Consider the following 13,457-nt stretch of genomic DNA (forward strand, 5'->3'; position numbering starts at 1 on the left):
ATCGTTTGTTAAACAACTTTTTCTCTTAGTGACGATTTGGTATGTACAAATGGCTAACTTTCATGCCATTTCAGACAATTTCTTGCTTTCGAATGTGTATTTATTTGCCATTTCATCGGTACGATTTTGCAGCAAACGCACTATAGCTACACAATAACACCAGGAAATAGCATCACTACATGATATAAATCCCCTCAATTACATTCCAAACAAGCCAATTTGGTTTGAAAATCTTTATTCATTATAAACATTGCATGGGGTGGATTTAAAACTATAACAATCAGACAATAGCCTGATCTATTACGTTTACAAATATTCATAGTATACGCTGGTCTTGTTTAACACAATCTCGCGCAGGACTTTCTCAAAGTACACCGTGGAGTAAACAAAATACCAGTATATACTACACGGATTTATTTCACAAATAAAAAGATAATCGTTGTCCCAGGTGATGTCATCGATAAATTCGTGGTTTAGAAAGCAGGGGAGTAATTAATAAGATGCGGAAACGATATGATGTCAACGCAGACATGATTTCGTTTTGTGCAATAAGCCTGTCCTCATCCTACAGGTACTGTTGTTAGGTAACGTTGTTAGGTCTGGATACCAGGAGGTCCACATGGAACCTGACCATGAAACACTGGCTGTTTGTTCTCCGAGACAAACGATAACAGACTCACTTCAAAAAATCATACAGCATTGCTGTCTGAAATATATGTTGAGAAATACAACAACATTCTTTACTAAAGCATGAGCCGGCGCCATACATGTAGTGCATTTATGTTTTCTATTTTATACAGATTTACTTGATTATGTGATAAAAGGAAATACACTTGTGGTGGCTATACACAGTCCATTCAAAAATACATAAAAAACATATTGGGTACGTACTTGGAAAATTATGCAACACCTGTGTGAGGAAAGTCAAAAATTACTGAATAAAAGAAAGTCAGGAATGCAGGTATGGTACTATAAAACCAAACGAAATCAGAGCGAAATTAGAATCTTGCCATCAAAGGAACGCAACAGCGTCGGTCAGATCCAAAATATGGAAACACCACATATCTACAGATGAAATCCCTACTTATGCCAACCTTTGCACAGTTTTGAAAACCTTAGCACTTACAGTAGTATGGTACTTATTGCTGCAGACACCGTCCAATACGGTCCCAAAACAGCGGTCTGTCATCTTCTTCGGTCGGCCAGGACACGTATGTTGTCGTCTGCAGCAGAGCATACAGTGATGGCGTCATGTTTCTGTCATGCACCTCATCCAGCCGAATCACCACCAGGTACCCGTGGTCCAGCTCCATCACACGTTTCTGGGCCAAAGTCAACTCAAACTGACACCAAGGGCTTTCACTAAAGTTGTTGGACAGCACAAGGTTAACTTTATTGCTCTTTTCCATAGAATTTACAATGTTATCTACAATTTATTGTCCGGGTATAAAATCTCTCTCGTGAATACACAGAGTGAGTCTTTGCGTGGTCTCGATATTAGTCATCAGCTGACTCCTGACCCGCAGAGAGTCAGCATCAGCGTACATAACAAAGGCATCATAGACGAAGGTCATCCGCTCCTGGCCACCATGTCTTCTCTTCTTATACCTAAGCATGTAGATACAGTAGCGTAAGCGCCAGCGCCACCTGTGGATGAACGTGATAACAAGTATGGCGAGCACGATGAGACCGGACATGATCACCACAGACGGAAACAGCAGGGGTGAAATGAGACATCTCTGTGTGGACAGCTGGGAACTTGTGATCAGTTGGCCTTGCATGTCAGACGGACTAGCACAGGTGTAGTGTTTTCCATGTATTGGAGAGGAGTTGCTTGAGCCACGCTCCTGTAGCCATTGTATGAACCAGAGATTCTCACAAGTACACGATATTCTGTTCTCAGAAAGATCAAATATTTCCAGCTGAGACAAAAATGTTTTGAAGAATGCATCCTTACTTAAAAACACAAAACGGTTACCGTTTAGATATAACCGTTTGAGCTGAGTCAGTTTTTTGAAGGTGTCCACTCTCACATAGTTTATATTATTCTCATATAAATTAAGAAGTTGGAGTCCGTGAAGTTTCTGTGATATAACTCTAGGGATAGATGGCAATCCACATTTGGCGAGATTTAGGGATCTCAAACTGGACAAATTGCCCAATAACACAGTCATGTTGTCTTCCGTCACCCGGTCCAGGTAGTTGCCAGAGAGGTCTAAGTGTAAAAGGCCTGAACAGCCAGCAAAAGCATGCGAGCTTACATCCATGTGGAATTTCAGCTGACATCCCTGCAGAACTATGGTGGACGACTGTTGTTAAATGCATAGGCATGGATTCGTTGATAAGGTTTTTCTTCCTCCATGCTGATACAAGCCAAACTAACCTGCAGGAATACTTCCATCAGATTGGGTAGAGTTGAAAAAGTATTTGGATTAATATATTGTAAATTATATCGTGAAATGAACAGATGCTTCAAGTTTCTAAGGCAATCAAATTTGCTAGAGTTAAGTAATTGTAATTTATTACGGTCGATGTTGAGACTCGCCAGTCGTGGAATGCTTTGATTGGTGGGTTTGCAGAAGTCTGGTATTTCCTTCATATAGTTATACCTTAACTGTAACTCTGTTAGAGATGGTAACGGTATAAAAGTCGTCGACTGAATTTTACAATATTCAGCTGAGATAGCTGTAAGATTTGGATTATTTTCAAATATTGATAGGTCGAGGTGGGTAATAGTGTTGTCACTGATAACAACTCTCCTCAATGCATGTGACGCTATATGTCTTAACTGTTCCATAGAAGTATCATTGAGTCCAAAACGTTCTAGAAGAAGCAGCTGAACTCTTGTATTCCCCACAGCACGGGTCATATTCAACAATAAGAACTTGTCTTCACAAAGACTGTTTCCAGACAAATCCAAACAAGTCATGTTACGAAGCAATTCGAATGCGTCCACATGTATCGAGGCAATTTTGTTGTTTTTCAGCGTCAATATTTGAACAGCGGTGACATTTGTGAAAGTCTCCCTGGAAAGAACACCCAGGTGGTTTTCTGTGAAGTTGAGGAGGAGTATGTCCATGTGGAGGTCAGGTATGAAGGTAAGGTTAGCGTTCGAGCAAAACGCACATGGGTTTCCACATTCACATTGAAAACAATGGGTTCGATGTTTTTCACAGGTGATGTTAACTCCACATTCATGTGAACGGACTGAACACACCGACAGCAGCAGCAGCAGCAGCAGCAGAGGGACAAGCTTTCTTGTACGGGTCATCGTGAGTCCGAGGCCACTAAACTCAGTAGAACAAGTCAACGATTTACTAAGAAGTGGAAAACGTTACCGAAACGTTAAATTTGAATTGTTGATTAAGGAAGTTCCGTGTTTGTTCACGTTGTGACTCTGTATCTATTTTCCTGACTTAGTGAGTGAGCGAGTATGGTTTTATGCCGCTCTTAGCAACATCCAGCAATATCACGGCGGGGGACACCACATTCATTGCGCCCATGTTGGAGAATCGAATCCGGGTCTTCGGCGTGACGAGCGAACACTTTAACCACTAGGCTACTTCCCCACCCCTATAATTATCCTGACTTAATAGTGTGCAAATAGTAACATGGCGGAGTTGTATAAATATTGCATCACGTTAGATGCAAGAGGAAGCTGTGAATACCCATCAAGGGTCAAAATCAGTTGTTTATTGCATGACATATTTATATAAGGGTGAAATGCTTCATATCTTCGATATTGTTTAAGTTACGATATATGCATACGTTTCCAGATTTTGTAATTTTGTGATATCTCCCGGGATTGGTGTTGAGCCTTATACATCCAACTCGAGCACAAGCAAGATCGTTAGCATATGAACACAAGGTCGAATCTATTATATATCTCACTGCTTCAAGGTTTATCTCAGCATTCATATCTTGTGCTAGATGCAAAAATATGAGGGCATTCTTGGATGTGTGTGTGTGTGTGTGTGTGTGTGTGTGTGTGTGTGTGTGTGTGTGTGTGTGTGTGTGTGTGTGTGTGTGTGTGTGTGTGTGTGTGTGTGTGTGTGTGTGTGTGTGTGTGTGTGTGTGTGTGTGTGTGTGTGTGTGTGTGTGTGTGTGTGTGTGTGTGTGTGTGTGTGTGTGTGTGTTTGAATCTGGTTTGACTACCCGTGGAATCTAGACTATGTCACATTTCGTAAGCCTTACGAGGAAGTATACTAGATTGAATGTGAAGTAAATGATACACTATATACACTACTCAAAAGGAATTAAAAGTATCTCAGTGTTTCCTACGCCTTAAGTTAATCAGTCAGGTGAGAATGGCCTCCAGTTTATATGGGTGTTCTTGACTTGTTTTGAGTAGTATAAAAGCCTCATGTGTCAGCATCTGCAGTCAGTTTCAGAAGACAAAAATCCTTTAAGTGTCCACGTTTAACCAGCCTGCACTCTGGACCTACATGGTATCCTGCAGAGCATAAGCAGTGAAATTATGGTGGGTCCAGTATGGTCTAAGGGAGACAAGTCGTGTTCACCTGTGTTTACCTGTGGCCACAGTGCGTTCTGTTTCCGCCGGTGGACTGTGCCTTCTTTACAGACAGAACCCGGCCGATGACGCAGTTTGATTTTTCCGTCTTCTGCACACAACAGCCACACGTGGAGGAGGCAGCAGGTTTGTGTCTCTGTCCGTTTTGGTACGAATGGTACCCAGCTTTGTTAGGTGATTGGTCTAATTAGAAGTTTATCAGTAATAATACCGGTGCTTTGGTCCACCTGTAGCCATATGTCCTTGAAAACTGTGCTGACGGGGCACTTGGGCCACCTGTACCCATATGTCCTTGATAACTGTGCTGACGGGGCACTTGGGCCACCTGTAGCCATATGTCCTTGATAACTGTGCTGACGGGGCACTTGGGCCACCTGTAGCCATATGTCCTTGAAAACTGCGCTGACGGTGTAATTGGGCCACCTGTACCCATATGTCCTTGATAACTGTGCTGACGGGGCACTTGGGCCACCTGTAGCCATATGTCCTTGAAAACTGCGCTGACGGGGTAATTGGGCCACCTGTACCCATATGTCCTTGATAACTGTGCTGACGGGACACTTGGTCCTCCTGAAGCCATATGTCCTTGATAACTGTGCTGACGGGACACTTGGTCCACCTGTAGCCATATGTCCTTGATAACTGTGCAGACGGGACACTTGGTCCACATGGAGTTATAGGCCCTTGATAACTGTGTAGACGGGACATTTGGTCCACATGGAGTTATATGCCCTTGATAGCTGCGCTGACAGGACACTTGGTCCACATGGAGTTATATGCCCTTGATAACTGTGTAGACGGGACATTTGGTCCACATGGAGTTATATGCCCTTGATAGCTGTGCAGACGGGACACTTGGTCCACATGGAGTTATATGCCCTTGATAACTGTCCTGACGGGACACTTGGTCCACATGGAGTTATATGCCCTTGATAACTGTGCTGACGGGACACTTGGTCCACATGGAGTTATATGCCCTTGATAACTGTCCTGACGGGACACTTGGTCCACATTGAGTTATATGCCCTTGATTGCTGTGCAGACGGACACTTGGTCCACATGGAGTTATATGCCCTTGATAGCTGTGCAGACGGGACACTTGGTCCACATGGAGTTATATGCCCTTGATAACTGTGCAGACGGGACACTTGGTCCACATGGAGTTATATGCCCTTGATAACTGTGCAGACGGGACACTTGGTCCACATGGAGTTATATGCCCTTGATAGCTGCGCTGACGGGACACTTGGTCCACATGGAGTTATATGCCCTTGATAGTTGCGCTGACGGGGCACTTCTGTAGCCCTAAAGCATGAATGTTTCACTAATCGTGGTGATATTGCCTCCATCTGATCCTGAACTGGCTACTGAAAACGATTTAGCAGCTTACACCCATTATCCTTTAAGATCGTTGTTGGTCGTACTGTCAACACAGTGTACCCATATGGGGAGTCGAACCCGCCCCGAAGACTCGGGTTCGATTCCAAACATGGGTACAGAGTGTGAAGCCCATTTCTGGTGTCCCCCGCCGTTATATTGCTGGAATATTGCTAAAAGCGGCGTAAAAGTAAACCCACTCACTCACAACGGACATACTTCATTAATGGTTGTTATGAGTTCCTGATACGTTCCTGATGATCATACACTTTTTTCTACAAAGTAATACCGATGACAATTCTCTCACTTTAAAGCTTTTTCCGTGTGTCCCCTACTTTCTTGAGAATATATTTGTAATGCGAGAGCAGCGATAGCCCAATTCCATGTCCCATTTCTTTAGATAACGTTTACCTGTATATTACGAGTCATGCCAGGCGCTCTAGTGTCTGATACGTGTCCCTGTGGTGCCACACACTCTAGTGTCTGATACGTATCCCTGTGGTGCCAGAAACTCTAGTGTCTGATACGTGTCCCTGTGGTGCCCGGCACTCAGCATGGGTGCTGCTATTGGGTGCATTCATCTAGTTAATGTGGTTACATTCTTTATTCACCGCCGTGTTACAGTTGATAGATCGGTATGTCAGTGGGCCACAGCGCTATAAAACCAACATTGACAAACAGAACTTCTAATTAAGGGTTGCTGAGTTGCCAGTGCGCTGCTGTAGGTTTGGGAATAGTACGTCTCGGAGGAACTAGCGTCATGGAGAAACAAGAACAAGCAGCTGGTACATAGACAACTGGAGACGGTTTACTGACAGTTAAAACGTAGACACGATTGTTGCACATTCGGCGGAGCTACATGTGGCAGGCCTAATCATAGCGCTAGCTACATGCGACGGCCTAATCATAGCGCTAGCTACATGCGACAGGCCTAATCATAGCGCTAGCTACATGCGACAATCCTAATCATAGCGCTAGCTACATGTGGCAGGCCTAATCATAGCGCTAGCTACATGCGACAATCCTAATCATAGCGCTAGCTACATGCGGCAGGCCTAATCATAGCATTAGCTACATGCGACAATCCTAATCATAGCGCTAGCTACATGTGGCAGGCCTAATCATAGCGCTAGCTACATGTGGCGGCCTAATCATAGCACTAGCTACATGTGGCAGGCCTTATCATAGCGCTAGCTACATGTAGCAGGCCTAATCATAGCGCTAGCGACATGTGGCAGGCCTAATCATAGCGCTAGCTACATGTGGCAGGCCTAATCATGGCGCTAGCTACATGTGGCAGGCCTTATCATAGCGCTAGCTACATGTGGCAGGCCTAATCATAGCGCTAGCGACATGTGGCAGGCCTAATCATAGCGCTAGCTACATGTGGCAGGCCTAATCATAGCGCTAGCTACATGCGGCAGGCCTAATCATGGCGCTAGCTACATGTGGCAGGCCTAATCATGGCGCTAGCTACATGTGGCAGGCCTAATCATAGCGCTAGCTACATGTGACAGGCCTAATCATAGCGCTAGCTACATGTGGCAGGCCTAATCATGGCGCTAGCTACATGCGGCAGGCCTAACCATGGCGCTAGCTACATGTGGCAGGCCTAATCATAGCGCTAGCTACATGTGGCAGGCCTAATCATAGCGCTAGCTACATGCGGCAGGCCTAATTATAGCGCTAGCTACATGCGGCAGGCCTAATCATAGCGCTAGCTACATGTGGCAGGCCTAATCATATCGCTAGCTACATGTGGCAGGCCTAATCATAGCGCTAGCTACATGTGAGAGGCCTAATCATAGCGTTAGCTACATGTATGTGTCTGTTTTCACAGGTAATTGTTAATGTGTACAATGGATCCTGGAGTGGTAACTGAGCGACTGTTCCAGCTGTACAGGGACCATGGTAGCGAGGACTACTTGGGGGAGGATGTGTCCAAGACACAACACAGTATCCAGTGTGGAATGTTGGCGGAAGCAGAGGGGTGTTCAAAAGAGGTGAACTTTCCAAATATTATTTCGCCTTCTTGTACTTCATATGAAACGTTATACCTGATACAAGCGACAAACCCTTCCAATTAATAAGAATATCACCTAACATCGTGAGGATGTGTTTATGAATGACTATCAGATAGTGACACTGGTGCAACCACTCATACACGTGCAGGTCATCACTTGTCAACAAACAGGATGTTAATTACATTCAATCACTCAGCATAATTCAGTATTGTCCTGTGATGACGGAGTTCTGCCGGAAATGCCCAGATGCTGAATACTATTTGGTCTCCAGCTTCTGTTCCTGGTTGCTAACAGCCCAATAATTGATGCTGTTATAAACTGTATAGCAACACCAAAATGTTTACACAAGTTCTGCTTGTTTATAATATATACCGACGACAGGTTACTTTACTCCAGAGATAGTTATCTACGTACATACCTGTAGGAAACATTCCAGCTGATGCAACAATTTAGCGTTACTTGTAAAGAGGAAATACAAAAATAGATAGATGAAGGTATAATTTAACGTTTGTTTAATGGCAATGTCAAAACACCAGTCGCGTATTCTATATATGCTTGGTATCGTGTGTCAGATAGTTCTTGGTGCTTTCCTTCACGACATCGGCCATCTGGTGGGGCAGGAGCAACAGCTGCCGAAGATGGTGACAAATGACGTCAACCTTGGTGCCGCGAATCATGATACGGTTGGAGCCAAGTTTCTTCAGGATCTAGGCTTTCCGGAAGTCGTGTGCGACCTTGTCGGAGGTCACGTGAAGGCCAAGAGGTACTTGGTCTGGAAGTATCCCGATTACTATGAAAGTATGTATAAAAGGGTAGTGTATAATGTTGGCTCCCTCCATCTATCTGCTTCGCTTGGGTCAATCATACAGTATGAGCAAACTGTCTGATCGCAATGAAACACATTCAGCCAGATAAGACATGGTATAGATCTACGTTTTGTCGGGTCTCGCAACAGTATCTGAACCTTTCACAGAAAACACAAAAGTGGTGTTCAGAAGTATATTTTATGTTTTATATAACTAATATTATTGTTCATATTTGGCACACGTTATTGTCACTGACTGACGTCCATCATGGTACACACGAAACAATCGAATGTCAAGGTGAAGGTCAGCTGTTCTCAATATATTGTGTGGGCCCCATCAGTGTCCAGAACTTGAACCAATCGGAGCAAAAATAACGTGAATCGTCACTGAACTAAACACGTCTCCATCGCTGTTGTGACCATGCTCTGTGTTCTTGACACACCTGGCGTCGCTGCTGACGATGCTGATCGTCTTGGGCGAATACCTGCAAATTCCTGGGCTGAAATCCTACGCACTGCTTGTATTTCTGTAGCTGTAGAGAAGGCCGTGATGAGTCTATCACAGAAGTGACGGATGCGTATGAACATGTCCTGCGCTGCAGTTGTGACATGCGGTCGACCGGATCTGGGCAGGTCACGTGTTGACCCCTGCGTCTGATAAAGGCTTTGTAGTAATGGTGCTTTGCTATACCTGGAAAACCCTGGCTCCGGGTCGCCTGTCTGCAGTTGGATGTCGTGGCATGTTTTCACTTTTCACTTGTTCAATTGTGATAAGAGAAAAATAAGAACCCATCGTTTTCGTAGTCCAACAGTTCATGTTCGTTTCATGTTGTGTTTAGCCGCCATGCTCCCACGTGGTTGCGTTTTTGCGTTCCCCTTCATCCGTTTATTTGGTATTCATTGTTATTAATATCAGCAAAGTTCAGTCAGACAGTTCAAATATTTCTACTTTTGCGTTTATCTTTTTGCAGAGTATATTTGACTTTTGAGCCAAACAGTAAAATGCACACCGTCCGCCTTCTTTGGGTAATTTCTAGGGAAATAGCCGAGATTTAAAATCTCAGAAGAAGATTGTATACAGAGCAGCAGACGTGTTTTAATCGTATGACCCTGTGTTCCGCAGAGCTGACCCCGGCAAGTAAGAAGACGTTGCAACATCAAGGGGGTCCTATGAACTCGGATGAGGCTGCTTCTTTCGAAACCTCTCCATTACACCAGATCATCTTGCGCATGCGAACTTGGGACGAACGCGCCAAAGATCCGGAAACTAAGATGGACTCGGTCGACAAATTTAAGAATCTTTGTATGGAGGTGTTGAAGGCAAAATACTAACTTTCCACACTGTCATGTCCTTGAATGTCATTTAGAAAAGATACACATAAGTGGAGAAATGTATGCATGTCAGCTTTTATATTCTAGTACAAAACATGTCGGAGTATATTCCTATATATTCCTTCGCTGGAAAAGTTAAAGCTCACATGCAACGTAAAACACAACTTTGCAGATTCTGATACCTTTCGGTATGGACTTACCGAAACAAATCATCAAAAATGCAAATTCAACTTATAAAGTTGAAAAATAACACGATGAAAAAAACCGCGCGAAATCGTAGTTCAAACGATTCACTAATTTTCCCCCAGCGCTTGGGGGAATTGAAGTGGTTTCAACAGCTGGGCTGCGCTCATAAGCACATGCGCAGTGAAATAGGTTCGCGCAGCTTGGAAGCGGGTTGTCCGGTGAATACTCGGTGATGGGTTTGGTGTGAGCTATTCTTCTTATGTTTTGTTGATATTTCACAGGCGCCAGCTTTTTATATGTTATGACAGTAGATTACCGATTTAACTGTATATAATTTCATTTGTCTATAACCACACGGTCTTCTTACCGAGTCACTTTCTCAGTTCGATACTTAAAAGCAATATCATTATTTAGCGTTGACAGAATTTCTAACTGTGATATAAACATGTCGTTGTCACAGACAAAACTCAATGTCTGTTTTATTGACACCTAAGTGTCTGCCTGCCCGTCTGCTAATGACAATAGTCAATACACAACTTCGATCACTGACCACATGCAATTTGAACTTAACACCTCTCAGGGTATACACCATAAACAAAATGCATTGATTTATGGCCCGAGTTCGGTCTCTGTCACATTATGTAATTACACAGACAGGCAGGTGTGATACTTGTACACATGACATTTTATGATGTCTGTTGATTGCAATATGTTATACACAAAAAATGAGCATGTATTTACAAAACCCAACATCTCTATATACACACACACAATGAGCCGTGAGGGTATCTGCAAATGAACCAGTCGTAACACTTGAGTGCACACCCACCCGCTCTGACTGGGTTCGGTATCCCGGCTGCTTCGTTTCTAGGGAAGTAAACCCAAGTACAAAATATTGCACTTTTGATTTGCGATTAAACGCTTATAATTTTGTTTATATGTTCTTTCATAACCAGCAATGTATATTATATGTCATGAATAAGTGATAATTGTGTTTTAATTATGTTTGATTTTTTGGTTGCATGTGACCTTTAAGTTGTGTTCATTATAATAATGAAGTTGATATCCATACATTTCCCCTTTGCCATACTGTGTTCCAAACAGTGATTTCTGTAAAATGCAAAATACAATGATAACGCATAGAGAGTTTTAAATAGGATTGTAAAGCCAGGGATTTACTTTCGCACTCGGCCACGAGGTGGTTTACATCCACTCGGAGAACTTTCTTAAAGATATTGAAGTTTTGTTTTCTTTCTTTTTGTGTGTGCTGGATGAAGTCTGCAAGAGAAGTAGCGTGAAGAATATCTTACACAGTGATGAATATCTTACACAGTGATGAATATCTTACACCGTGATGAATATCTCACACAGCTGGTCATCCACTGTCCGGATCCGGCATGTCCGGGTAAATGAAGCATCTCACATCGGCGATTTCGGCAGAAAACGTGTTTACCGCGAGAATAGGAAACCCGCGAGAATAGGAGACGCACCTATACATGGCTGATAGGATTAATTAGCAAGTAATTAGCCAGGAGCCGCATCAGTCGACACAGTGTATTATGACCTCTCCGTGTCCAGGCATTAGAGCCCAACCTCACTTACACGAGATATCCCAGACTCACGAACATGAACGTCAAAGACATGCACATGATATCGTTTCGGTTTGAACGCTAAACGCCAGGCTTCATTCAGGAAGAGCGTCAATATGATGGCGGAGGGGTTCTCAAGATGACACTTGTCACAACCAACGGACTTGACGTCATCCCTAACAACCAGCCAGATCTACAGGGATGACGTTCTCAAACCCGTGGTGTCATCATTTCTTCGCCAACATTGAACAGTGTGATACGGCACGACAACGCCAGGCACCACACTGAAAGAGTCGTCCACGAAATCTGGTCTGCAAGCACCAGACTGCAGAGTCGTCCACGAAATCTGGTCTGCAGGCCGCACACTGCAAGAGTCGTCCACGAAATCTGGTCTGCAGGCAACAACGTCTTTCATCCATGGCCAGTTCGCACACCGGACTTAAACATCCCAAATATAATAGCTCAAAACAATACCTGCTTTGCTCTGCACTCTACTGTGTGCTGTGTAATATCGCCTGTAATACCATTATACTATTAGCATCGAATAACATACAATTATAGACTCTTGTAGAGGTCGATATCGGTTTTTATTGACCTGAGTAAAACAATATCGACCGAGCTTGCGAGGTCGATATTGTTTTACTCAGGTCAATAAAAACCGATATCGACCTCTACAAGAGTCTATAATTGTTTTATTATATAATGAAAGAGAAACGGGTTTTAACATAAACTTTTAATGCACACACTGTGCCATCTATCCGAGTGATCTCATTGGCTGAAAAGCGGGGGAAGCCCCTTCGTACGGGATTCCTTGTCTATTTTTAGTAACCCAAGTCAATATCGTAATTTATCGGAAAACTCAAGTCAATATCGTCTTTTGTAGTCAATCATGTGACGGTCTTTTGACCAATCGTGGTACAGGAAAAATACTACCTATATAATAATCAGTTTTATTATGGAAGCATATTTTTCCGGCTACCTGATTGGTCTAGAGGCGGTCACGTGACCGTCGACAGAAAAGCATATTGACTCCAACCAAGGTCCGACCAAAAGTCATATTGACTTGAGTTACTAAAAATACATTTTGACGTCAAGCTATGACGTCATTCTATTGTCACAGTATTGTTGACATAACGTTATTGGTTTGTAGCGAATACAAAATTACGTTTCTTGACTAAATGGACATGTTTTGGTTTTAGAAGCTTTTTTTTCGGTAATTACATAATAAAACAATTATGGACTGGTGAACTCGGTCAATACCTGTTTTTCGGTCAAAACTTAGTTTTATATCTAGTTTTAGCCTACCCCAAACATCGATGACAGTTTATACTCGTATTTAGTACGTTGTACATGTCGCCAACAACAAACAACCAATATAACCATCGCACATAAACATGTATATCATTTAAAGTTCAGTGTATACAGAGCCTATTTTGACTGGGCATCAGTACGCTTCGGTACATGTCAACTGGCCGACATGCACTATGAGATAAAAGTCAACGTGCCGACATGTATTATGAAATACATACGTGCCGACATGCACTATGAGATACGTGTCAACTTGCCGACATGCACTATGGGATACATGTCAACTGGCCGACATGCACTATGAG

General features: G+C 43.2%; 2 protein-coding genes across 2 annotated transcripts; one reads left to right on the top strand and one right to left on the bottom strand.

The window, feature by feature from the left end:
* Positions 1-896: 896 nt before the first annotated feature.
* Positions 897-5,160, bottom strand: LOC124260874 (toll-like receptor 2 type-2). Its single transcript, XM_046695197.1, is given in 4 exon segments — positions 897-1,956; positions 2,790-3,026; positions 4,531-4,622; positions 5,059-5,160. Coding segments are annotated over 4 exon segments (1,248 nt in total). The 3' UTR covers positions 897-1,139.
* LOC124260858 (2-amino-1-hydroxyethylphosphonate dioxygenase (glycine-forming)-like) lies at positions 4,524-10,081 on the top strand. The gene is made up of 4 exons (XM_046695180.1): positions 4,524-4,657; positions 7,749-7,911; positions 8,505-8,730; positions 9,861-10,081. The coding sequence occupies exons 2-4, from the start codon at positions 7,759-7,761 to the stop codon at positions 10,067-10,069; spliced, it is 588 nt and encodes a 195-aa protein (XP_046551136.1). The 5' UTR covers positions 4,524-4,657; positions 7,749-7,758; the 3' UTR covers positions 10,070-10,081.
* The last annotated feature ends 3,376 nt before the right edge of the window (positions 10,082-13,457 follow it).

Source organism: Haliotis rubra, unplaced genomic scaffold, assembly GCF_003918875.1.
Source record: "Haliotis rubra isolate DU_JTF1 unplaced genomic scaffold, ASM391887v1 Scf78, whole genome shotgun sequence".
Lineage (NCBI taxonomy): Eukaryota > Metazoa > Mollusca > Gastropoda > Lepetellida > Haliotidae > Haliotis > Haliotis rubra.

Excerpts from the sequence above, each read along its gene's own strand:
- LOC124260858 (XM_046695180.1), top strand. The coding sequence starts at position 7,759 with ATGTGTACAATGGATCCTGGAGTGGTAACTGAGCGACTGTTCCAGCTG. Across the intron at positions 7,912-8,504 it reads CAGAGGGGTGTTCAAAAGAG|ATAGTTCTTGGTGCTTTCCT; the intron begins GTGAACTTTCCA and ends ATCGTGTGTCAG. Across the intron at positions 8,731-9,860 it reads GTATCCCGATTACTATGAAA|AGCTGACCCCGGCAAGTAAG; the intron begins GTATGTATAAAA and ends TGTGTTCCGCAG.